The 24,268-nt window shown below is 32.0% G+C and overlaps 1 protein-coding gene across 5 annotated transcripts in view; it reads right to left on the bottom strand.

Moving 5' to 3' along the window:
- UBR3 (ubiquitin protein ligase E3 component n-recognin 3) overlaps nucleotides 1-24,268 on the bottom strand; it is a 172,231-nt gene that overhangs the window by 69,893 nt on the left and 78,070 nt on the right. For 3 of the 5 annotated variants that reach the window (XM_081052767.1, XM_081052769.1, XM_081052768.1), the window contains exons 19-25: nucleotides 23,289-23,385; nucleotides 13,968-14,109; nucleotides 10,492-10,596; nucleotides 9,128-9,301; nucleotides 8,908-8,940; nucleotides 6,831-7,291; nucleotides 4,441-4,529 (exon numbers count right to left, since the gene is read on the bottom strand). In XM_081052767.1, the coding sequence (XP_080908893.1) occupies nucleotides 4,441-4,529; nucleotides 6,831-7,291; nucleotides 8,908-8,940; nucleotides 9,128-9,301; nucleotides 10,492-10,596; nucleotides 13,968-14,109; nucleotides 23,289-23,385 (1,101 nt within the window). The remainder of the gene's footprint in view (nucleotides 1-4,440; nucleotides 4,530-6,830; nucleotides 7,292-8,907; nucleotides 8,941-9,127; nucleotides 9,302-10,491; nucleotides 10,597-13,967; nucleotides 14,110-23,288; nucleotides 23,386-24,268) is intronic. The other 2 variants (XM_081052770.1, XM_081052771.1) reach the window with 1 other exon arrangement.

Here is a 24,268-nt window from a genome sequence, read left to right as displayed (position 1 = left end):
TCAGAACCAGAAAGTTCAATGTCTATGAAAATAAGATTAATGGGTCAAAATGAAAAAATTTCAAAAGTACCGAAGGCCAGTAAGATTTGATATGTGATTACTGTTTTTTTAGGAAGAAAATTTTAGTACAGAAAAGAGGATATGTGTCTGATTGCTCTATAGTTCAAAGGAGAATAGAGAAATACCTGACTTAAGTTGACATGAAATAATTCATTCTCATGTTAATTGCCAAAGTAAATTATGAATTTTATTAATTTTATTAGAATTTTATTAACTCTACTTCACATACAAAGATAACTTTCCTTTTTTTTATGTCTTGGCACAATCAACATGAAAACTTCAAGGAAATCCTAATACCAACATGCAACATCAAAGAAGCTGCTAAGTCAGCTTTTCTAGTTTTTAAATAAGGCTTGACAGTCTTCTACATGATATAGTGCTGAAGGCATAAAAATAAACTAGATGACCTCTTTTCATGCATAATTATCTTTATTTGAATTCTGGCTTTAATAATTACAGATACTAATGTCCCTTTTTTCCTTCAAGAAACTAAAAAGATCCTGGTTTATTTCTTTAAAATAAAAAAGAAAATTACTGCTTGGGTATATTCTATAATTAGTTAAAATATGTTATTGGTAATTCATGATTGATTCTATCATTCTGGTACATTTGTAATACAGTTATTCTCTTCTCACATTCTGTATTCCATCCTGGGACCTCCAACCTCCTAAATGACTTCTTAAGTTTGCATACATTAAGATTCACTCTGTTGTAAAGTTCTGTGGGTTTTGACAAATGCATAGTGTATGTATCCAACCTTACAGTATCACACAGAATAATATAGCTGCTTAAAGAATCCTGTGCTTCACCTGTTGAGCCCACCACCGCTCCCTCATGCTGGTAACCACTGGTTTGTTTACTCTTTCTATATTTTTGCCTTTCCCAAAATATCATACGGTATAATTAGAAATATACAGTATATACCCTTTGCAGACTGTCTACTTTCACTAAGCAATATGCATTTAAGATTCATCTATGTCCTTGCATGGTTTTTATAGTTCATTCCTTTTTATTACTGACTAATATTCCATTGCATGGACGTACCACAGTTTGTTTATTCATCTATTGAAACATCTTGGCTATTTCTAGTTTTGAGCATTTATGAATAAAGCTGCTATAAACATTCATGTGTAGATTTTTGTATGGACATAAGTTTTTACATTAATTGGGTAGATACCTAACAGCATGATGGCTAGATCATAGTTAAGACTAAGTTTAGCTTTATAGGAAAATGTCAAACTCCTAAACCAGAAAATTTCAAGAGAAAGAACTTTTTGTACTGTTAAATGGCAACACCTGGGGAAAAAATCTGAGAGTCAGATTTACATCACTGTAACTGGATTATTATTATTATTATAAATTATTAGTTAATAGGTATTAAAACTATACAAGTAATGACTGAAAACTTCCCTAACTTGGTGAAATACACATAAAGGCCCAGGAAGTGCAGACAGTCCCAAACAAGATGAACCCAAAGAGACCCACATTAAGACACATCATAATTAAAATGCCAAAGGTTAAAGACTAAGAAAGAATCTTAAAAACAACGAGAGAAAAGCAGTTACCTACAAAGGAGCTTCCATAAGACTCTCGGCTGATTTCTTAATAGAAACTCTGCAGGCCAAAAGGGACTGGCATGAAATATCCAAAGTGATAAAAAGCAAGGACCCACAACTAAGACTATTCTACCCAGCAAAGCTATCATTTAGAATCGAAGGACAGATAAAGAACTTCCCACACAAGAAAAAGCTAAAGGAGTTCCTCACCACCAAACCAGTATTACAAGGAATCTTAGAGGGACTTAAGACAAAAAAAAAAAAAAGAATTAAAAAAATGAATAAAATGGCAATAACTACATCTCTATCAACAATTTCTTTCAATGTGGATTAAATGTGGATTAAATGTTCCAATCAAAAGAAAGTATGACTGAATAGGTAAGAAAACCATACCCTTACATATGCTGCCCACAAGAGACTCACTTCAGATAGAAAGACACACACAGACTCAAAGTAAAGAGATGGGAAAAAGATATTTCATGAAAATAAAAAGAAAAAGAAAAAAAAGGCTGGGTAGCAATACCTATACCAGACAAAGTGGACTTTAAAACAAAGGCTATAACAAGAGACAAAGAAGGACCCAGTAATGCCACTTCTGGGTATTTATCTGAAGAAACCCAAACGCTACTTCAAGGGGACGTGTGCATCCATATGTTCATTGCAGCAGTGTTCACAATGGCCAAGATGTGGAGGCGGCCTGGGTGTCTGTCAATGGAAGGATGGATAAAGAGGAGGTGGTAATATATACTGTGGAATATTTCTTGTCCATGGAAGGGAATGGGTTCTTGTCATCTGTACCAGTATGGAGGGACCTGGAAGGTATTCTACTGAATGGAGTATGTCAGACAGAGAAAGACAGATGCAATGTGATTTCACTTATATGTGGAATCTAAAGAAAATAAACAAACAAAACAGAAACAAACTCATAGATACAGAGAACATTTTGATGGTTGCCAGATGGGAGGTGGGTTGGGGGGCAGGGTGAAAAAAGTGAAGAGATTAAGAAGTACAAATTGGTAGTTACAAAACAATTATAGGGATGTAAATACAACATACGGAATATAGTCAATAATACGGTAATAACTACGTACAGGGCCAGGTGGATACTAGACTGATCAGGGGGATCACTTCTTAAATTATATAAATGTCTAACCACTATGCTGTATCCTTGAAATTAATATAATATTGAATGTCAACTGCAATTGGAAGTTTTTAAAAAGGGGGAAGGTGAAGGGGAATAAGAGATTAACGTAAGTCACGCGGATATAACATACAGCACGGGGAATACAGTCAATGACATTGTGACAGGGCTACACAGTGTCAGATGGTTGCTAGTTACCATGGTGCTCACTTCTTTAGGTAGATAAATGTTGAATAACTATGGTGTACCCCTGAAACCTATATAATGTTGTATGTTAGCTATATTTTAATACAAACTTAAAAAAAAAAGTCTATATATAAAATACAGTCTCCTTAAAGTGTCTAGGAGTCAGACCACTGGACTCAAAAAAAGTAAATGAATTCTAACACACTACTAAGCCCTGTACTCAACAACATTCAAAAAGTCATATTACTTTTTCAATTTTTAGTCAACCTTTGGATGAAACACTTGATTGTAACTGCAAAACAAAATGTTAGCAACATTGACAATTTAAAAGTAAACAAGTAACTTACAAATGGGTGAAGGTAGAGGTAAGAAAAGGAAAAATAAAAGGAAAGACAGAGGTGCTTATTATATTAGTACATTTTATATAAAGGAGTATGAAGAAACTGTTTATAGATACAACAATTGATAGATACTTATAATTATATTTAATATGTAAAAAACAAAAAATATAATTGTCAATATTTGGAAAGAAGAAGAGATGGAGAAAAGGAAAGTAATGTCAATCAACTAAACCCTCATCTTTCATAGAAGTCAACTGATACAAAGTTAACTCAATAAACAGAATTTAAGTATTCTTTATATCCAAGATATATCCTGAACATAAAATCCACTGTTCATGGTTTAGGAAACACTATGCTAAATCTGGACTGACTTCCTCTCCACACCTCTCTGGACATTGGTTATATACAATGCTTACGCGCAAAGAAGTGCATGAGAATGTATGTGCTTGTTTAAATACACATGTGTACATATTTCAACTAAATGCATGGCTTTATTTTCTTTCAGCATTTTTGTTTTTTTAAAAAAAATCACTGGATTGTAAGAATTAGGGAAGGGAGTATCCTGGTTAACTACAGACTAAGATTAATTGAGATTTAATTTATTTCTCCAATGTTTGTAAGAGATTATTCATAGAAATCTACCATGCACAGGAAAATGGCATTGCCTCTCATTGTATAAATGCCAATGCTAATCCTAATGAAGTGAGAAGTACACCTGACTTAAGAAATACTGAAGAGGTGGCAGAAGGAGGAGGCACTAAAAGTATCTGAAAAATATTTTAAGAATCTTCGGATAACTTCACAGAAAAAAAAACAAAATAAATACAAAAATACAATAGAATACAAAAATACAAAATACAATACATAAATGTATACTGATGAATCTCACAAACCTAAAGGATAGTTTAACAGAAGAGAACAGTGGGAGGATACTGCATTGCTATCATCAGGAAGAACTTTCTAACAACTGCAGCTACTCAACAATAGAATGGACTGCCTATAATAAAGGTCTGATCCTCTATTACATTATTGTTTTAATAAAAAAATCAGAAATCACCTGTCTGTAATGTTAAAAACTGGTAGAAGATTAGGCTAGATAACCCCTAAGGTAGTAACTATATTTATGAGAGTTCTAAATTAATAAATTTTGACTTACCAACATCCATTGCAGTTTCCATGAAGCTTTTCTGTCGTGAAGCAAACTCTGCAAGCAATTTCTGCTGCCTCTCTCTAGCCTTTTGTCGCCTAGATTATACAGAAATAAAGTGATAAGTACCAGGCGTGCTAAAGACTTACCTACTATCTTTCAGGAGTACATAATGTATGAAAAGGCCTTGGCATACAGTTGAGAACCAATTTTCTGAACTATGTATTAAATTTCATATAAAATTGTCCTTAAAAGGATTCCACTGCTTTTAAATGGTTTGAAAATCACTGGCTTAAATAAAAATAAAATCCATGATTTATTTTAAAATGTGAAATAATAATTAGAAAATTTGAATTTCCAACAATACAATTTCCTAAGCATATGTCAGCTGGTAGCAAGAGCAAGAAGAGTTTTTTTTAGCAAGAAGCTCACAATTTAACCTAGGCACAAATAACAGCAAACTAGTTGCTAAAAGAAGCTAGGATGTTTACATATGCACAGACTCTAAAAGATAAGAATAGTCCGATTTACTCTTACCTTTAGAATAGGTCTCTCCTAATAGAGAATGAACAGAAGCCAGGAAGTTTCCCAGTTTCTACTTGGAAATATTCCAAGTTTAGTTTATTTTTTTTGAAGTAAAAGTATTTGAAAGAGTCTCAAATATAACTTAAAGAATAAAACTATATTCCAAACCTAAGCATGAATGTTCCTCCGTATTAATTATATTCTATTATTTATTCATTATCTACTTCCAAAGAATATTTTAATTTGAAGCTGGTTAAAACACACACACACAATACAACAGGACTATTACATAAGAATAAAAAAAGTAAACTAATAAAGCAATAAGACAGGCTTCCCTAGATTTGAGGATGCTAACACTAGTGAGCATAAAATCTTACCTCCAGTTAAGGGAAGGTTAAATTATTAATTTAAAACAAGAGAAGAGGGAGAAGAAAACCATTAAAAGGTGACTTATATGAGGTGTGATCAAACAATATGGTGCATGTTTAAGTAAAAAAATATGTATTTCAGTAAAAGACACATTGCCATTAATACCCCTCACTTTGAACACACTTATCCCATCATTCTTGCCACTTTATGAAGCAGTTCTGGAAGTCCTCTTTAGACAGAAGTTGCCACACCAGAAGTGATGTGTGATACGGAGCCTTTCTGTTGTGATAAAAAAATACAGTGAAGACCGCTGCTGAGTGCCATCCAACAGAAAGACAGGGATTCTCAATACAGGAAGCGGCAAAGGAGCACGTCGAACCTTAGTAACAGTGTGTGACAAATTTCAATTTGTGCAGTGCAGTCAGTCGTGTGTGAGCTACGGTTGAGAGAAGGTGTGTTTTAAAGTGTGCTGTAAATCGTCCTCCATCAAGACAAAGCTCTGTGTCACACACTGTTTCTGGTATATGGCAATTTCTGTCAAATAAAAACATTACAGTGTGTCCTCATCCACCTTATTCACCAGATCTGGCACCGTGTGACTTCTGGCTCTTCCCCAAAGTCAAAATGATTCAGGACATCGAGGCAGACACAACAGCACAACTAAAGACACTCACAAAAGAGGACTTCCAGAACTGCTTCAGAAAGTGGCAAGAACAATGGGATAAGTGTGCTTGAAGCGAGGGGGAGTGTTTTGAGGGGGAATTAATGGCAGTGTGTCTTTTACTGAAATAAATTTTTTAAATTTAAACATTCACCGTATTTTTTGATCTGTACTTCAATGGACATCTTCAGCTGGATGTCTTCCCTTTAAACTCAGTAATGCACAAAATTGAGCATATCAATTTTACTGCTAAGCCTCCTCTTATCCTCCCTAATCTTGATAAACAGGAACACCATCCAAGAAAATTTTTAACAACTTATTAATATTATGATTTAACAACAAAGAAAAAATAATCTAAAGTTCCAAAAGCTAGAACCATAAGTATGCTTTAATAAACTATTTAACAATTAGTGATCATATATTGGAAACATTGAAAAGGACCAAAAGGAACTAAAATCAGATTTTTGAGAAACATTTAAAATATTTTTTTTTAATTTTCTGTTCTCATTTAAAGCTGAATTGATAATAGTTTTTGAAAACAGCAGGAAAATTATTAGATCCCCACAATAATAACAGAAGTAGTAAATTTTCCAAAGAGGCCTACAAGTTCAGGACATAATTCAAAGTTGGGGTCAGAAACTCTCATCTTCTCACCCCCAATTAACTCAAGCATACTACACACACAAGCACTGACTATGTTTGGTTCTAATTATGTTACAAACTAATCAGCTATTATTATAGATGCTAAGCATCCAGGTGATTCATGTCAGATGGCCAAAAAGGAAGATATATCAAATCTTCAACTGTACCATACACGTTTGAAAGATTAAAAATAAAAAATTACCTTTCTTCTTTGTCCAATGTTTTCTTCTCTGCTGCAGTGATTTTTTTGGGCGGGACAGGAGGGGTCACTTTTCTACATATCTCTTCAATGATGCGTTTGTTCATTCTGCTTTGCAATGCAGCTTTCAGTAAAATTCTTTCTACTGCAGTTATACCATCTCCATGACTATATTTAGGAATTTCTGGTTGGATTAAAATTTCTATGTCATCAAGCCAAGGAGGATAGTAGGAGTTTTGTTTTCCTGAGAGTTTGTGGTGAAGTTTAATTAGCAAAGACAATATGCTTTCTTTAATTTCCAAAATGGCTGTAGTTAACTGTAGAGCTGAACCAGGAGCAGACCATTTACTTGAAGTTTTGGGACGAACCACCTGATTTGCTTCACTGTTACTGCGATTGATGATCTCCTGAAACTTCTTTCTACGCTCTGCTACTAAGCTGAAAACTTGAGCAGTACCAGAATTCTACCATTAAAAAAAGAGAAAGAAATCAAGAGAAGTTATCCAGTGTCAAGTTTAAACACATACTAGTACCACATTTTCCAAAGGGAATGTTCCAATTTTCAACCAAGTATTTATTCAGTAGATCCTCTCTTTAAGGGAACCTGTCCTTTAACCTCTTTCGCAAATATACTTACTTAGTCCCACTCAATATGAAAACAATGAGGAGAAAGAGATTATCCATGGTAACATCTCTTTTATAATCTCCTAGGCCTATCTACCAGAGAAAATAGACAAAACTTGAGTAGTATCTATAATCATAATGAAGACAAATCATAAACTAAGTTCCTCATCAGTTTAAAGGAAGAAAAGCTATTCTATCCAACATTCATCAAGAATACTATACTCTTTATTTTTAGAAAACTGCTTGCTACATTTCCTAGTTAAGAAATTATAATTCTAATTTACAATTAAAATTATAATTATTTTCAATTTAATGAATCTGAACTAACTAATTTCATTTTTAAGGAACTGCAAAATTTTGAAAATTACTTCTAACATATGCGCTCAACGTTGCTAAGATGAAATATAAAGATGAAAAATCAAATTGATCTGTTTTGTATTTGAATATCACTGTAATTTATTTGAATATTTTTTTAACTATTTTTCTCAATAATTTATTTTCTAAATAGCCTTCATGCTAAAGCAGTCATATTGCATTAGGACTCTTAAAAATCATCTTTTAATTAAAATACAAGTCAGCTTAATGGATTTCAGTGATTTTTTAAAGCAAGAATATAAAAAGGATGCTCTATCAGCTGAGCTTTTATGAGTTAAATTACAGTACACACTATTTTTCAACATCCAAGCTGTTTTTCAAAGTACTCTACCAGCAGTAGAGGCAAAAGCTGATTCTTATAGAGATTCCAACATTTTAATCAAAATGCTTTATGATGTTTACAGCAGAAACATACTGTCAAAGGCAAAGAAAGCTCCTACAAATGGACTCTATGATGAGAAATGTCTGATTCAATGTTCTCTACTCACAAAAATATAGATTGCAAGGATAAGAGATGCTTAAGTTTGGTTATTTGGCATGTCATTTCAAGACATTTCATTTCTGCTTTTTAAAAATTAATTAAGCTACATGCAAGGAGAGAGCTGATTTTCAAAATGACTCCAAATACACAATATATGAAGTTTAAGATTTCTGGGCTTATTTCATCAAAGTTAATTAATTGTCATAGGAGCAAAAAATTAAAAAATGTAAATGGCATGCTGCCAGCAATTACAGATTAAAATTTATTTTGATTTAGAAAACATTTACTTTTAACATGTTAGTAACAATGCTAAATGCAAACAGATCCAAATGTGCTGCTTATAATTGCTCTAAAATACTTCTAACACTACTAAGAAAAACCCACTATTAAATACTCAGTATTATTTTAAGTTCAATAATTTGAATTTTCTTTAAAACTAAGCCTAAATCACTATATAAAATCACACACACATACATTAGAGAAACACTTTTCTAAATTTAACCATATTAATTAAACATACACATACAAATACTTCAGTGTTTTTCCCCATTTCCAGTTAAAGCCATATTGCCAGTTAATGCAAATATCATATACATCTACCTCTCTTTGAAGAACTTTAGGCCGTCGTGAACTCTGGCAGATTAAAGGAAAAAGATAGGTGAGGCAGAAATTGCTTAAATATATCAGAGGAAATCAAAGACAATTTAAAGTTATCTACAATCACATTTATTTTTCGGGGGGGTATCACAGGATGATCTAAACAATATATTCCAACATAACATAAAGTCTTTCTTTTTTTCTTTCTCTCTTCTACACTTACATGTAAAGAACCCAAGCTATCAGAGCTGGTACTTGCAGATGAATCTCTCTTCACCTCAGGAGCAGTCTCTGGAACTCTCACTCTAACATAGTTTATAAAGTGTCTCATGTTGGATACTAAATTACTGCCAGGAAACCAACTGTCATGACAACGTTCTGGTCCACACACTGATGCCTAAAACATAAACATAATAAATATCAAACCTTGTCAAGCCAGGTCTATGGTACAATAGAGATGTAAAAAGCCCCCCAAAATCATCCACTTCCTATCATGTTCTTGAATCCCTACAGCCTCATCCACAAATTGTAAAGCGCTAATAAAACCAAATTCAAACACGAAATATAAGAATAAATTTCTCAATACTAAAATGAGTAAGTTCAATGGAACTCAGCTAAATTTCTCCAGAAAAAAAAACATTTTTTAATCTGGAAATACTGAACAGTACAGAAAATTTTTCATCACACATTAGTAATAATTCATAATATAACCAAATAATACTAATTTGGACTAATTGTGGAAGAACATGTAAAAAAACAACAAAAAGTCTGAGCTAGTTTTAGAGGAATCTTAATGATCCTTTGCTATCTATGAAAAAATGTTAATTCAACTTTGACTACAAAGGACTGCCAACTCTTTTTTGTTTGTTTTTTGCTATTATGTTTGGTAGTATTTTGTCTTTTTGGAGAGACGGACTAAAGAGACCTTATGCTCCGAAAATCAATTTGTAGTAACAATTGCTATTACGGAATGATATTTCTGAAGTCCTGAAACACATTAACTTGTATACTTAAGTACTTTAAATATGCTCCCATAAAACAATATTTACTCCACTAATTTTAAATCTTATAGAAAAAAATTTGCTACTCAAAAACAATCCCTAATTATGAGTGACTTTTCATCATATTTTCTGTATAACTTGGCTTCTTAAACAGCAAATGTACATTGTTTCTGTAATTACAAAAAAAAAGTTTTTAAAAATCTGTAATAAAAAGGCTAAAAAAGGACCTTAAAAAAAGAAAGCAATCCCTAATCAAATTATTAGAATTTCTAGACTGAAGTCCTAACAATTATCAGTAATGAATGTTACTAGCATAACACCAAAATTCATTAACTAGTTTTCTTCGATCTATATATTATGGATTTATAAATTTCAAATTCAATAATTCCATAAGTAGAATTTAATGTATCAGTGAAACCTCTAAAAGAACATATGGATTTAAAGATTTAAAAAAAGCCTGTTTCAATAGTTCTTAAGAAGATCTCATATGAGTATGATGAGTCCATAAAAACATTTTGAGATGACATACTACCTTTATTCAGGCATGTTATAATTTTAATATTTAAAAATACAAGCAACTACTTACCTCTTCATCTGATTCCTCATCAGCTGAATTTTCAAGTCCTAGTTCAATCAGATATAAAACCATGCAGAGTACATGTTCTGACAGATTTTGATGATCCATCAATATCTTTAAAAAGGGGGGGAAATGCCTTATAACTACTTTTTCCATAAAAAAATATTTTATTTAAATATCCAAAAACATTTTAATGTTATGAAAATAAACGTGTGTGTGTAAACATATAACATGATCAGATACGTAAATAAAGCTACATCTTGGTGAAAAGACAAACTAAAACCAAAAATACAGGTTCCCTTGCAAAATTATATAGTATTTTACGTAATATCCAGAAATAAGGGTATGCTGATTTCCTAAAGGTTAATACATTAAATAGTCTACTAAAATCATTACAAAACATACTAATATCTAAGAAAATAATTTAACAAGAATATTTTATATCCTAATTTGCTGACACTCTTCTCCTGATGATAAGGATACCAGATAAATAAGTTTTTTAAATAGGACAATTCATGCAAATGTGTTTAGTATAGCACCTGGCATATAACTGGAAGCACAATAAATGTTTATGGAGCATTGATGTTCTTGAAATCTGTCTCTAAAATTAAAGTTCTGAGCCTGAGTATTTTGTGCAGTTATGTAAATGTGTATGTTAGTGTGGTTTGTATGGGTGAGAAAGGAAAAACAAAAGCAAATAGTTAGGAGAGAAGTTTCTCTGAGGAAACCAATAAATCTGACCTTTTACACAATATAAGCCTTATACCTCCTATGCAGGATTTCAGGACTAACCTATATCAATCACCCATTCAATACGATACAACAAACCACTAACCGGAATGGACTGGCAGGTATCATTTTGTCCTCGTTATAAAAATGCTATCTGGCCAAAACAATGGAAGGGATAAGAGGAAGACGTTCTACAGGGAGTGGCATGGTCAGCTGTGGGTGAGATTGCAGAGAAGAAAAACGAGGACAGTCTAGGCTGAACCTAATAGAAATTGCCTAAATGGCTGAGGGGACTCGAAAGAACTTAGTCACTTAAAAGCTAATCTACTGTAACTAAAGAATAAAGACTTTCAATTCACTGACTTTCTAATGATTATTTTGACTACTGAGAAGGCTTTTCTCATTCATCTTTTTGTGGCACAGTGGTGAGGAGCCTGTAGCCTTTCAAAACCTTTTGTAAAATCTTATTTTTATATAAACTCTGTATATATCTAGCTATTTGATCTTGAGCAACAGACACTGGCCTTAGTTTTCTCATCTTTAAGACTGGAATTATAGTCCAGAATTGTGAAAATTACATGAGTGAATATCTGTGATTTGCTTGGTATAGTACCTAGCAATGGTGTTCAACAAACATAGGTAGGTGGTGAGGACGCTGAAGGAGCAAGAGAGCAGCAGGAAGGGGCTGAAGCTGGGCAACCGAGGTCATCCCTTCAGATCCACTATTTACACAGAGTAAAAGGACGGCTCAGCCAACCACACACCCAGCTAGTGTAAGCAACACTAGAAAACAGTTTTCATTCCCCTAACTATTGCCTATCATTACTATACTGCCTCCTGTTAATAAATAAAATATTACCAGCTACATTAAAATAATTTTGGCTTGAAATCCTGTGACATTATATTTTACAGGTTCAAATGAGTAACTTAAAAGCCAAGGGAAGGAATTGTTTTATTAGGTACTGCAAAAGAAAAAGTTTTCTGGAAAGTTTTATTAACACATTTTATCTTAATGTTTATAACATTCAACATGGCAGAAGATCAAATGGTTTACTGACATTGATTTTTTGAAACTTGACTTGCCAGTGCAATGTCAATTAGAGAAGATTTTTCCTATTATTATTAAAGTAAGGAAAGCTATTATAAAGTTCAGACTTTTAAAAATTTGTTCATAATAATCTTGTAACAACTTTCTATTTTTGACAAAATACTAATTTTACATTGGAAACTATAACCGGAACATAAATCATTTGCAGTAAGGCTTTTTTAAATTTTTAAATCATGAATTATTGACTTATTACTTATTAAGTGTAACAGTACTCAGCTTTCCCACTGAACTAGTTATTTAACCTCTAACACTCAATAATCATATCTGAAAAATGGAAATAATAACAGAACTTTCACTCAAATTTTTGCTAGAATTAAACAAAGTAATGTATATAAGTCTAATTAAATCATTTGAAAGAAAATCTGGGACTAAACAAACATTCAAAAAAATGTCTGTTATTTATAAATAAGTACAAATAACCTTTCAGTAAGAAAAATATTCCACTTTTTTTAATGAAGAAAAGAACGTTTTAAATCATTTTACTGAATAATCCTCTTGTGAATTAATGAAAATAAACCATTCAAGATAGTTTTTGAGATACATGTCTGAAATATTAACAGGAGTAACTTTTATTAATAAAATGAAAAATTGGTCATAAGGCAGAGTTGAAAAGAACTGGGGAGTACAGAAATCTAAAAGCATTATTTAATTTACATAGCAAACATTAAGAAAAAACCTAAAGTGTCTACCTAACTAAATTTAATGTACATTTTCTTAAGTAATTAAAAATATATATGTAGTAATTGGAAATTTGCTTAACTAATATGCTTACTTTTCTTTTTATGTCTTTTGTTTTTTCAAATACTAATTAGGAAGAAGAAACACTAGTTTTTCTTTGTATCAAACTGAATGTTTACTAAGTCTATAATTACTTTATAGATGTCTATAGCTATTTTATCTATATAACATGAGTATAGTTCTTTTGTCTGTTAATCTCTTATCTAGACCAGATCACAAATATGCTTGTTTTATATATATACACACTCTACAATACTACACTTGATCTTAGCCAAAAGGCCGAGAAGCGATACAATACTATGTATACAATTTTTGAGTACACAATTAACGTTAGCCAAATAAGTCAGTTCTGTATGAAAAGACCCAAGATAAAACAAATTCTAGGTAACAAGAAAATAAAAGCATCACATTTTGAGTTTCTAAGGTATTTAAGCAAATTATTAATGCTATCGCATGGGAACCCACTCAAATTCCTCCATGTCACATTCCTGATAAAAGTTAAAAAACCAAGAGAACAATTCTAAACACAGGGTCACTGGCCCCATGATTGCCACTAGTTTTATCATTTTAGTGGATTCTGGTGGTTCTTTGGTCCCTGTTGTTCATCCCACTCCTCCTGTAATCCCACAATATTTCACTTCTTATTCTACAGAAGCCATAAATAAATACTCCTATCTGAAACTGGATAACATGAATAGTTTCCCACAAAGAGTGGCATAGCTATTCCATTATTTTCAACTTAGAATTCACATATATGTGATTATGACATATCCTCATACATCTGAAATATATAAATACAGTTTGCATTATAAATGGTACTTTTATGTAAATACTATCCTTTAGCATTATTATTTGAAAATTACGGAAATAAATTCTATTCTGAGTCCTTCTATTCAAATTACTACTGTACCTTGTAAAGCAGAGTGAATAGCACAATGTGTAAAGTTTTACAGTGCAAAAGTCTCATGAGACCTTTATAGCTGGGATGGAGTGGCGTCCTTTTCTTATAGGGAGGCCAGGGATTTCCAGGGAATTTTCCACTCTGTTTTAAACTGGAAAAATAAAACAAAACTAAAATCAGATGATAGACTCAAGATTAAATTGTAGTTTAAATAGTGATTTATAGACATTAATTTTTGTCACATTTTTCTATGCAGTACTATTTTTAATCAAAGTGCTCAAAAATGACAAATGGATCTATCCTCTCCACAATGAATATTTCTATTTCCTTTCATAGTGGATAAAAATGAGTAGAGTTGAAAACTAGAAAGAAATATGAATAGGAAAATGTTAAAGGAAAACAAACAGAAAGAATACAAAGTAAAGAACTAAACAAAGAAATTTCCAGTTGCAATAATTTGAACAAAATCAATAACCTAAAAATTCTCCCACTACAGTTGGGAAAGCTGGACAAAATATAAAATATAATCTTTTACATGCATATTTGAACTCACAAAAAAGAAAGTGGATTTCTCCCAGGTACCACCAAAAAAAACACACACACACACAAAAAAACAAAGGAATTAACAACAAGCACTAACACTGTGTTTTCCAATGGTCGTAATGTCCTTGAGCAGGCAGATCTCAAGGTCTTGGGCTCACACAAGGCTTAGAGCTGGAACTGAGATCCCACATAAAGCTGAGATCTTTAAAAAGTTTTACTCTCAATGAAAGGATAACTCACAAGGAAAAATAAGAAAGTTTGCCTGTGTCTTCTATGATGGAAAAACAACAGGCTCCCCCAAGAAGATAATAAGTACAAACTTATATGCAGTAACAGCAGATTCAACACACACACAAAAAAAAAATTGAAGAGATTACACAGAATAACTGACACATCTATAACCATAATAGAAGATATTAACATACTTCTGTCTAACAGAAAGCCCAGGAAAAATAAATTGGTAAGAATTTTGAAGGATTTTGAACCACAGACAAATAAAGAGCATCCTATAATTAGAGAACACATAATTTTAAGTACATTTAGAACATTTATAAAAATTAACAAAATAATACGATGTTAAGCAAATCACAACAAATATCAAAAGAGCTACTGTGTTTACCCGAAAATAAGACCTAGCCAGACAATCAGTTCTGTGTCTTTTGGAGCAAAACTTAATGTAAGACCTGGTCTAAGACCAGGTATATAATATAACACAATATAATATAATAAAATATAATATATATAATATATACAGTATGATATCTAATATAATATAATATAAACCACGTCATATTAATTTTTGCTCCAAAAGACACATTAGAGCTGATTATACGGGACCACAACCACTTGTCACAAAGCAAATAAAACTAGAAATCAACTAAAAAAATAACCCAAACTCCAGATATGCAGACATTTTAAAACATTATGTTCTTAGAAATTCATAGGTCACTATAATCAAAATAGGAATTTTTAAATATTTAGAACCTGCACTATATAAAAAATTGTGGGATAAAACTAAAGCAGTACTAAGAAGGAAATTCATAGCCTTAACTGCATGTTTAAAAAAAAATCAAAAACTAAGTATTTAAGAAAACAGCAAAAATTCTAAGTTGAAAGATCCTAACAAATAATAAAGGAAAAAAGAATGAAATAGAAAACAGTGGAAAAAAGAAACAACAAAATCAAGTTTGTTGTTCAAAAAATAGTAAATCTGGCAGTCCCCTGATAAGACTAATCAAGAAACTGCAAATACAAACAAATATCAGGAATTAGAAAGGCAGATAGAATTTTTAAATTATTGGTTATATACTTAAGACAAAACAGAAGATTTTGTCAAGAAATATAACTTGACAATCCCTCTCAAAAAGAAATAAAAATTCACTTTAAAGAAAGTGAATCAGTACTTTTAAATTATCCACCAAAAAATAAAAAATGAGGCCCAGATGGTTGACTAGGCAAGTTCTATAAAAACTTCAAGAAACATTCACATGAATAACAATTAAGCTGGACCACTACCTCACACCGTATGTAAAAGTTAACTCAAAATGTATCAAAGACTTTAACAGAGCTAAAACTATAAAACCCTTAGAAGAAAACATAGGCATACGTCTTTGTGACTTTGGTTAAGCAATAGATCTGACACCAAAAGCACAAGCACCGAAAGAAAAAAATAGATAAACTGGACTACATCAAAATTAAAAACTTTTGTTTCAAAGGACACTTTTAAAAAAGTAAAAATAAATAAATAAATAACCCACAACCCACAGAATGCTAGAAAATATTTGCAAATGATATAGCTGATGAGTCAAGTATTCACAATATATAAAGAGCTCTTAAAATTCAATAATAAAAAGGCAACGCAATTTAAAAAATAGACAAAGGATCTGGAGAGTCCTCCAAAGACATATAAAAGGCCAATAAGCACATGAAAAAATGCTCAACATCATTAACGATCAGGAAAAGACAACTCAAAACTACAATGAGATGCCACTTCATACCAACAAGGATAGCTATGATCAAAAAGACATAACAAGTGCTAAAAAGGCAGTAGAGAAATTGGAACTCTCACATACTGCTTGTACTAGGAATGTAAAATGCTGAAGCTTCTTTAGTAAAAGGTCTGGTAGTTCCTCAAACAGTTAAACAGAGTTACTTACCACTGACTCAGCAAGTCCACTCAGGCATATATACTCAAGAGCAATGAAAACATATATGTCCACACAAACGTTTACAGACGAACATTCATAGTAGTATTATTCATAACAGCCCCACAAGGTGAGAAGAACCCAAATATGATAAATGGATACATAAAAGAGGGATATTCTTACAATGGAATATTATTTGTCAATAAAAGGAAATGAAGTACTGATACATGCCTTGAAGACATGCTAAGTGAAAGAAGCCGGTTACAATTTGATTACATTTATAGGAAATGTCACAAATAGGCAAATCTACAGAAACAGAATGTAGATTAGTGGTTACCTAGGACTGGGGGATTGGAGGAAATAGGTAGTGGCTGTCAATGAATACACAGGTTTCTTTTTAGAGTGATGAGTATGTTCTAAAATTTCTTATGGTGATAGTAGCACAACTCTGTAAGTATACTTAAAACCACTGATTGAATTGTATACTTTAAGTGGGTAAATTATATGTGAATTATATTTAAATAAAGCTGTAAGAAAAAATACATTCATGATAATCTCCATCTCGTGGCATAAATTTTAGAGACTAGTAAAAGGGTGAAAATACACAGGCAATCCTATGATGTTAATATAACCTTGTTACCAATATACAAACAGGATGATTTTTTAAAAATTATAAGACTATTCCTCTTATAAGTACAGTGGAAAAAAGATTCTTTTTAAAAAGTAAACCTCATCAAGCAATGTTTTACTTTTTAAAGATGGAGTGTCTCATGACAAGATTGGGTTTTTCCCAATAACACAAGGATATTTGGATTGTATACCATGATCTACACAGGTGCAGGAAAAGCATTTGATAAAATTATAAACTCCTAATAAAAATTCTTGGTTAAGCATGACATAGAAAAGAACTTACTCACCTCATAATGGGTAACTACAAAACTACAAAACAAACATTTTATCTAATAGTGACCCATGAAAAGCATTAGGAACAAGACAAGATGCTTTTCTTCACTGCTATTGTTCAATACTATTCTAGAGACCCTAGCCAGCAAAGACAGATAAGAATGTTTGTGATTCTGTGTGTATGCGTGTGTGTACACAAATAAAAGAAACAAATCATCATTATTTCCAGATAATTTAAATATCCCCTAAGAAAATCTTACAAAATCTACGAATTATTGGAACTAAAAAGAATCAGGCTGAACACAAGATGAACAACAAAAATCAACTGCATTCTTATTCACTAAAACAAAGAGAAACTATGATCTCAGGCAATATACCACATATGATATCTATAAAAATTATAAGATAACTGAATAAATCTGACAAAATATGTCCAAACCTTTATGGAAAAAATAATAAAACTTTATTGAAAGAAATTAAGACAACCTAAATAATTGGATATATGCCATGTTCGTGGATAGGAAAATGCGTTACTGTAAAGATGGCATTTCTACCAAATTAATTTACGAATTCAGTATACTTTCAATCAAAATCCAACATGTTTTATCATCAAATTTGGTACGGTCATCATAAAGGTAAAGGGCCAAGAATAAATATTATAAATAGAAGAGAGAGGAGTAGGAAAAGGAAGAAGATGAGGTAGAGAAGGAGGAGAAAGGAGGACTTATAGTATTTAAGACAGCGTGTTACTAGTTTATAGAATGAACAAGAGAAATAGACCTATATACATACATACATACAGATACCTAATACCGTCAGTTGCCTTTATTCGCAATAGCTATGTTCTACAAAGTCACCACAAACACTAAATTATCGTCCCAAAGGGAAACACAGGGTTAGGTTCCTGCAAGTCTGGAAGTCACAGAATTTTTGTCAACTGAAATGCCATTTGTGTTTATATAGATTCATTTGCCAATGCGTCTGTAAAACAAGCCAGCTCCATCAGCACTGAATTGAAAATCTTCTCTTCCACACAACCTTTTTCCTGAGTAACTCTTAGCAAGTATTTTTTGTTTTAAATTCTTCTGCTATCTCCTGATCTGCAGAACTTATCTTCCCTGCAAGTTTAACATTTTCCACACCGTATTACCTTTTGAAACATGCAAGTCAGCCAGCACCAGGCAAGAAGGGTTTAACATTTTCCTAACCCTGGGTAAATGTGACAGTAAATTTCTTTGGCTTTCAGCCTCACAACAATGCCCACTGCACTTTTTTATCAGTCATCATCTCATGAGACCACAAATTTAGCTTTTCAGCTTTTCCATAGCTTCATCACATGCTATGCCTGTTACTGTAGCACTTTTTGGAATGGCTTTATGTACAGATCAGTGAATTTCCTCTACCTTTTACTGGATATACTATATTACTGATTTGTTACCATCAAACGCGCAGCCAACAGCACTATAACTCATGCCTGAATGAAGCGTATCTAACAACGAAGTTTTTGTGTATGGCACACCAAGGCTTTCTTGCCGTTAGGAACACTAGAGAGCACTCCAGCACTACATTTGAGGGCCATTTTAAACAGCAAAATCACCACCAAAGGCCATTTTAAACAGCAAAATCACCACACAAAAATGCAAAACCATGGCACTGAACAGACTGTGAGATGGACACTTGTTTACGGTATGAGAGCTGAAACAAGAGGGCAGAGCTTTGCTTTGTTCAATCTCAACAAACCTGCCTACCCAAATCACCCCACAGTACAGCTCAGACTCCACAAGCTCCAGGGCACGGAGAGCTCTTCATCACAAGCAGCCAGAATTATTAGACATCCATTGAATGAATGCCTATCGCATGGAATAGTTAGAGACCAGACAATAAAATACTCAACTCAGAGAAAGCAGAGATTATGTAGGTGGGGCAAGAAAAATCTTAAAAATAAAAAATAAAAAAACTATCATCAACATACCAGAGAAATGAGTTGCATCTAAAACTCAAGAAGAGGATGCCCTAAAATTGTTTACATTAAAAAAAGGTTTCTATATAGCACTATAGTAGCTACAGAGAAGCATAATTTTCAAAACAATCCCAATAGTTTATGATAAAATATTTCAACTATTCTATTTCTTTCAGCATAGAAAAGCAATTTTTAGTTTTTATTTTGTTTCTTATTGTTTGCTTTCAGCAGTAGCCCCTAAAAGTGCAGCACCAACATTAATAAAGTGTTCCAAAATAAAGGTTATATATTTGTACAATGCAGCAGGTAATATATCATTTTGACTGCTCTTTTCACAAGCATTAATGGAATAATGCAAAAGAAAAGCTACATGACAGGAAAAAAAATTTTAAGTGACTCAAACCAACACCTAATTATTGACTAGTTTGAAACAAATATTTATAAGCTCATACATCATACTTTCAAACATAGGCCAGCACCCATTAACCTTCTAGATGGGAGATGGGAAGCAACAAAAATATCAGAAATTATCGTTTAAAAAAATTTATTACTGGCTGAAATTAAAACAGCCGCTGTATAAAAATTACATTTGTCTTTTGGAAATGACCAGACAATGGTTCCAACACTGCCATTAACAATCACATTTCACCGAACTTTTCTGGCCACAGTGTCCTCTTATGTAAAATATAACACTAAACTGAATGGATGGTTTTCCAACTCTTGGTTTGTTTTGTTGTTGTTGTCTTGTTTTTGTTTTTCTTTTAAAAGCTGACCTGCCCATTAAGGGATATTGGGAAAGAAAAAAGGAAGTAGGATGAGACCCCTCCACTCTCTCAGGCCTCCTCCTGCTGTTGCCCAACCCACTCCTCCAGTGATGGGCCCTGAAAGACTTTTATAAAACCTAGATAGATCTTGAAGGCCTTTTCCAGAAATAAGATCCTAAAATTTGAAACATCTAAACATCCCATAAAGCAAATGGCTTATTTTCACTAAAACTCTCAGCACAAAACTTTAAAGAAATTTATTTTTCATTCATTTAGCAATTACTGATTGCCTACAAAGTACGTACCACCAAGCTAGATTCTGAGAACATAGCAGTTTTAATTTATACAATCATTTTTCATGGTGATTCTTCAAAAGGCCTTTCTATTGCCTTCTTGCAAATAAAAGAAAAAAATCACTCTCAGTAAAATCAGTTTAATTACTTTTTGTCCCTTAAAATGGAAAGAAAATGAAAATGACCAGTAACCAAGTAATAGCAAATCCTACAGTTTAGGGTTATTTCCCAGTTGCACTCTAATAAGAAATGAAACAGTCAATTATACAGCCAAATATACAGCAAATGAAAGACATCACATCAAGGGAGCAGATATTATATTTCACATATAAAATAAATTTCAAAAAAAATTAAGTTTTACATAGAAACAAACATTTATTCCTGGGTATGATATTTACTTTAAGTATACAAAATGTATTAGATGAATATAATAGTTTATACATAAAATTTCAAAGATTAATTTAGAAGAAAATGATTGAAAGATTTTAGTTTGAAACTAGAGGATATATTTATTTGTCATCTGTTATTGTTTTCTTAAATACATATTTCTTTTAAAACAAAGATTTTCAAACCGCCAAGAAATATCATATTCAAATATATGGTGATGGAAGGAGAACTGACTCTGGGTGGTGATCACACAATGGGATTTACAGACGATGTAATACAGAATTGTACACCTGAAATCTATGTAAATTTACTAACAATTGTCACCCCAATAAAATTAATTAAAAAAAAAAAAGAAATATCATAGCACTTCAGAAATATTTCTAAGAAACTATAAAGATATTGTACAGGAACTCAAAAGCCAAATGAAGGGAATGAGAGAATTAGAAAAAAATGGAGAGCAAAAAAGAAAAATTAATAAAAATAGCTCTGAGGACATGATTTTTCTCTATGTGAAATAGTTAATAAGTCAAAATATAATGTAGTTCTAAACAACTAAGAACACAAAATAGATTTTAAAACACAAGACAACCTGCAAACGTAAAAGATTACCTGTGTGTCAGTATAGGTCTAAACCAGGTTTCTCAAATGACACTAATGACATTTGGGACCAGATAATACTTTGGTGTAGGATGCAAACCTAGTCTTTACTGGAGGTCAGTAACAACCTTCCCAGTCTTCAGACAATGGCAAATGTCCCTAGAGGGCAAAAATCACCGCTGTCTAAGAACCACAGGTCTAAATGATGGAAATCAACTGCTCAGAGATCAATTAAAAGTCTCCTATGTGAAAAATAACAGATACAATTTTATAGAGTGCCTAGCATATAACAAGCACTCAATAAATGTGTATCGTTAAATAAAATTTTCCCTTTAAATGGATTAGATTAAGTATTTAATGACTTTCAAAGCTTTGAAAGTTTCAGCCCAGTCCCAATCTAAATTTCTACTTATTACAAAGTAGAAGAGAATAAAATTTACTATACACTTAATTTATATACTCAAATGATCAGCCGTCACCATTGCCCCCAGAAAAAAGGCAAAGCCACTTAGGACAGCACAGTTTATGAAAACCACATTAGGTTTTCCATGCAAATGCTTTCTCCCACCCATTTTTTCATTTTTCAATGTGACCCTCTCAAATGTATTTATTCAACAAATATATTCTAAACACCTACTATGTGCCAGCCCTGAGATAGATACTGAAAACGTAAAAGAGATAAACAGACAATAGTATCTTGCCTCAAGGAACTAAAAGCCTACAAGCAAACAAATAGTTACAAAATCATTCCATAAATATAGAAACAAATGCTAAGAAAGCAGACTATCTCCCTAAGGGTTTTAGAGAAAGGGAGAAAGATGCTGCTGATGGCTGAACTGGGTTTTGTTTTTTGTTTTTATTTTGTTGTGGAGGGGAGTATGCTAAAATTCGGCACTACAAACTTTCTTCAGGTATATCTCTGATAGATCTTAAATTCAACATATATCCATTACTGCAAAGTCTTGGCTGAAGAAAAGTTTCAATTATATCTAGTATCTGTATTTACAGTTATCGGGACAAAATGTTTTCTCAAGATTAAAGACATTTATATCATTTTAATACTATTTTTAAATGTTTAAATTAAGACATAGAAAAGCACAAATAAAAGGTGATAACCTATGATGTTTAGCAATATAATGTTAGCTACTAAGGTGTAAAAATATGTGGAAATAATACATTAGAAATAGTCTACAACAACATACAAAATTGAATTCTTCATTAAAAAGATATCCTTCAAAATGTTTATTTTCTGCAGTCATCAACATTTTAAACTACTTTGTTAAATATTTACAAGTAAAATTCATTTTGCTTTGGCTATTTTCCCACTTATCAAGAACACAGTAATATTACCACTTTTTGTAGATACCCATCAGCTCTGATTTCAGACAATTTCATTCACTTAACTCGTGCCTCCCCTACTGGTTTCCAAGTAGAACAACACAAAACTAAGCTTTCAATTCCACTGGTCAAATAGCAACTACATAAGTTTGTTATTTTTTTATTTATGTTTACTTGTGATATTTTATAAAATTTATTTTCATCAGATTAACATCAGATTTTGGATCGAGATCTTGAGATTATAAATCTCAGCCTGATTTTCTTAAATCTTAAAATATTATTTTCTCCTCTAAAGATTGAGAGTATACTTTAATGAGAGCATATCACATTTGTTATAATTGAAATTTTTCTATATAAATACAAGGTATCCATTATTATACTAATCAACATAACGGACTTACAATGCTGTATATCTGTCCATTGCAGACTGCACGTCTCTACGGTAAACTGTGCGAAGAATGACCATGACGGGGTCAAACTCCTGATCCCAGACTTCAGCTAGTATTCAAAAGAAAGTAGAAACAAAACACTGACTTCTTAGGAATAAAGTCAATCTCTAATGACTAATTACATTTAAGTATATTTTAAATTTAATATATGGGATAGTTTAATTGATTATATATTTGCCTTAATAAGCCTGATGTAGTGAATAGTTTTCTAAGTTAAAAATCATAATTTCATCATTATGAATGTTCTCTTAAGTTCAGAAAGAACTAGTGAGCAAAAAGTTTTATAATATGATAATGCAGGAGGGTGGTGGTAGATGAGGGTAAAAGGGATCAAATATATGGTGATGGAAGGAGAACTGACTCTGGGTAGTGAATACACAATGGGATTTATAGATGATGTAATACAGAATTATACACCTGAAATCTATGTAACTTTACTAACCATTATCACCCCAATAAACTTTAATATGATAATGTCTCGCCATAAAAGTTTAGTTCATTGATGTTTTTTGTTTGTTTTTTGTAAAGTGCCAACTAGAAAGTAAGAAAGACAATGAATGCATTAACACTTTTGAAAGTTGTTATGGTACTGACATTTTGAAATTGATAATTGATCTCCTTACTTTCTCCATAACTAGGAACCACTATCCCATGTGTGTTTGTATGTACAACTGATGGTATACAAGATGATTTTAAGTATTAACTATACATAGCTAATTATTTTAATAGTTATATCAACATGTATAAGAAAATTGTACATTGCAAATAAAGCCAGTGATCTCACTAATAATCATGTTTAGGATGAGGCAAAGTTTAAAAAAGTGAATCCATTTAAGAAATCAACATACTAAGTATATAACAGTAGAGATGGTATTTAGATGTGGTAAAAATCTACAGTGTGACCTGAGGATAATAATTTTAGAAACTGCTGC

This window comes from Rhinolophus hipposideros (assembly GCF_964194185.1).
Source record: "Rhinolophus hipposideros genome assembly, chromosome: 6".
Lineage (NCBI taxonomy): Eukaryota > Metazoa > Chordata > Mammalia > Chiroptera > Rhinolophidae > Rhinolophus > Rhinolophus hipposideros.
The sequence above is the reverse complement of the archived record's forward strand: the minus strand, read 5'-3'. Positions and strand labels throughout refer to the sequence as shown.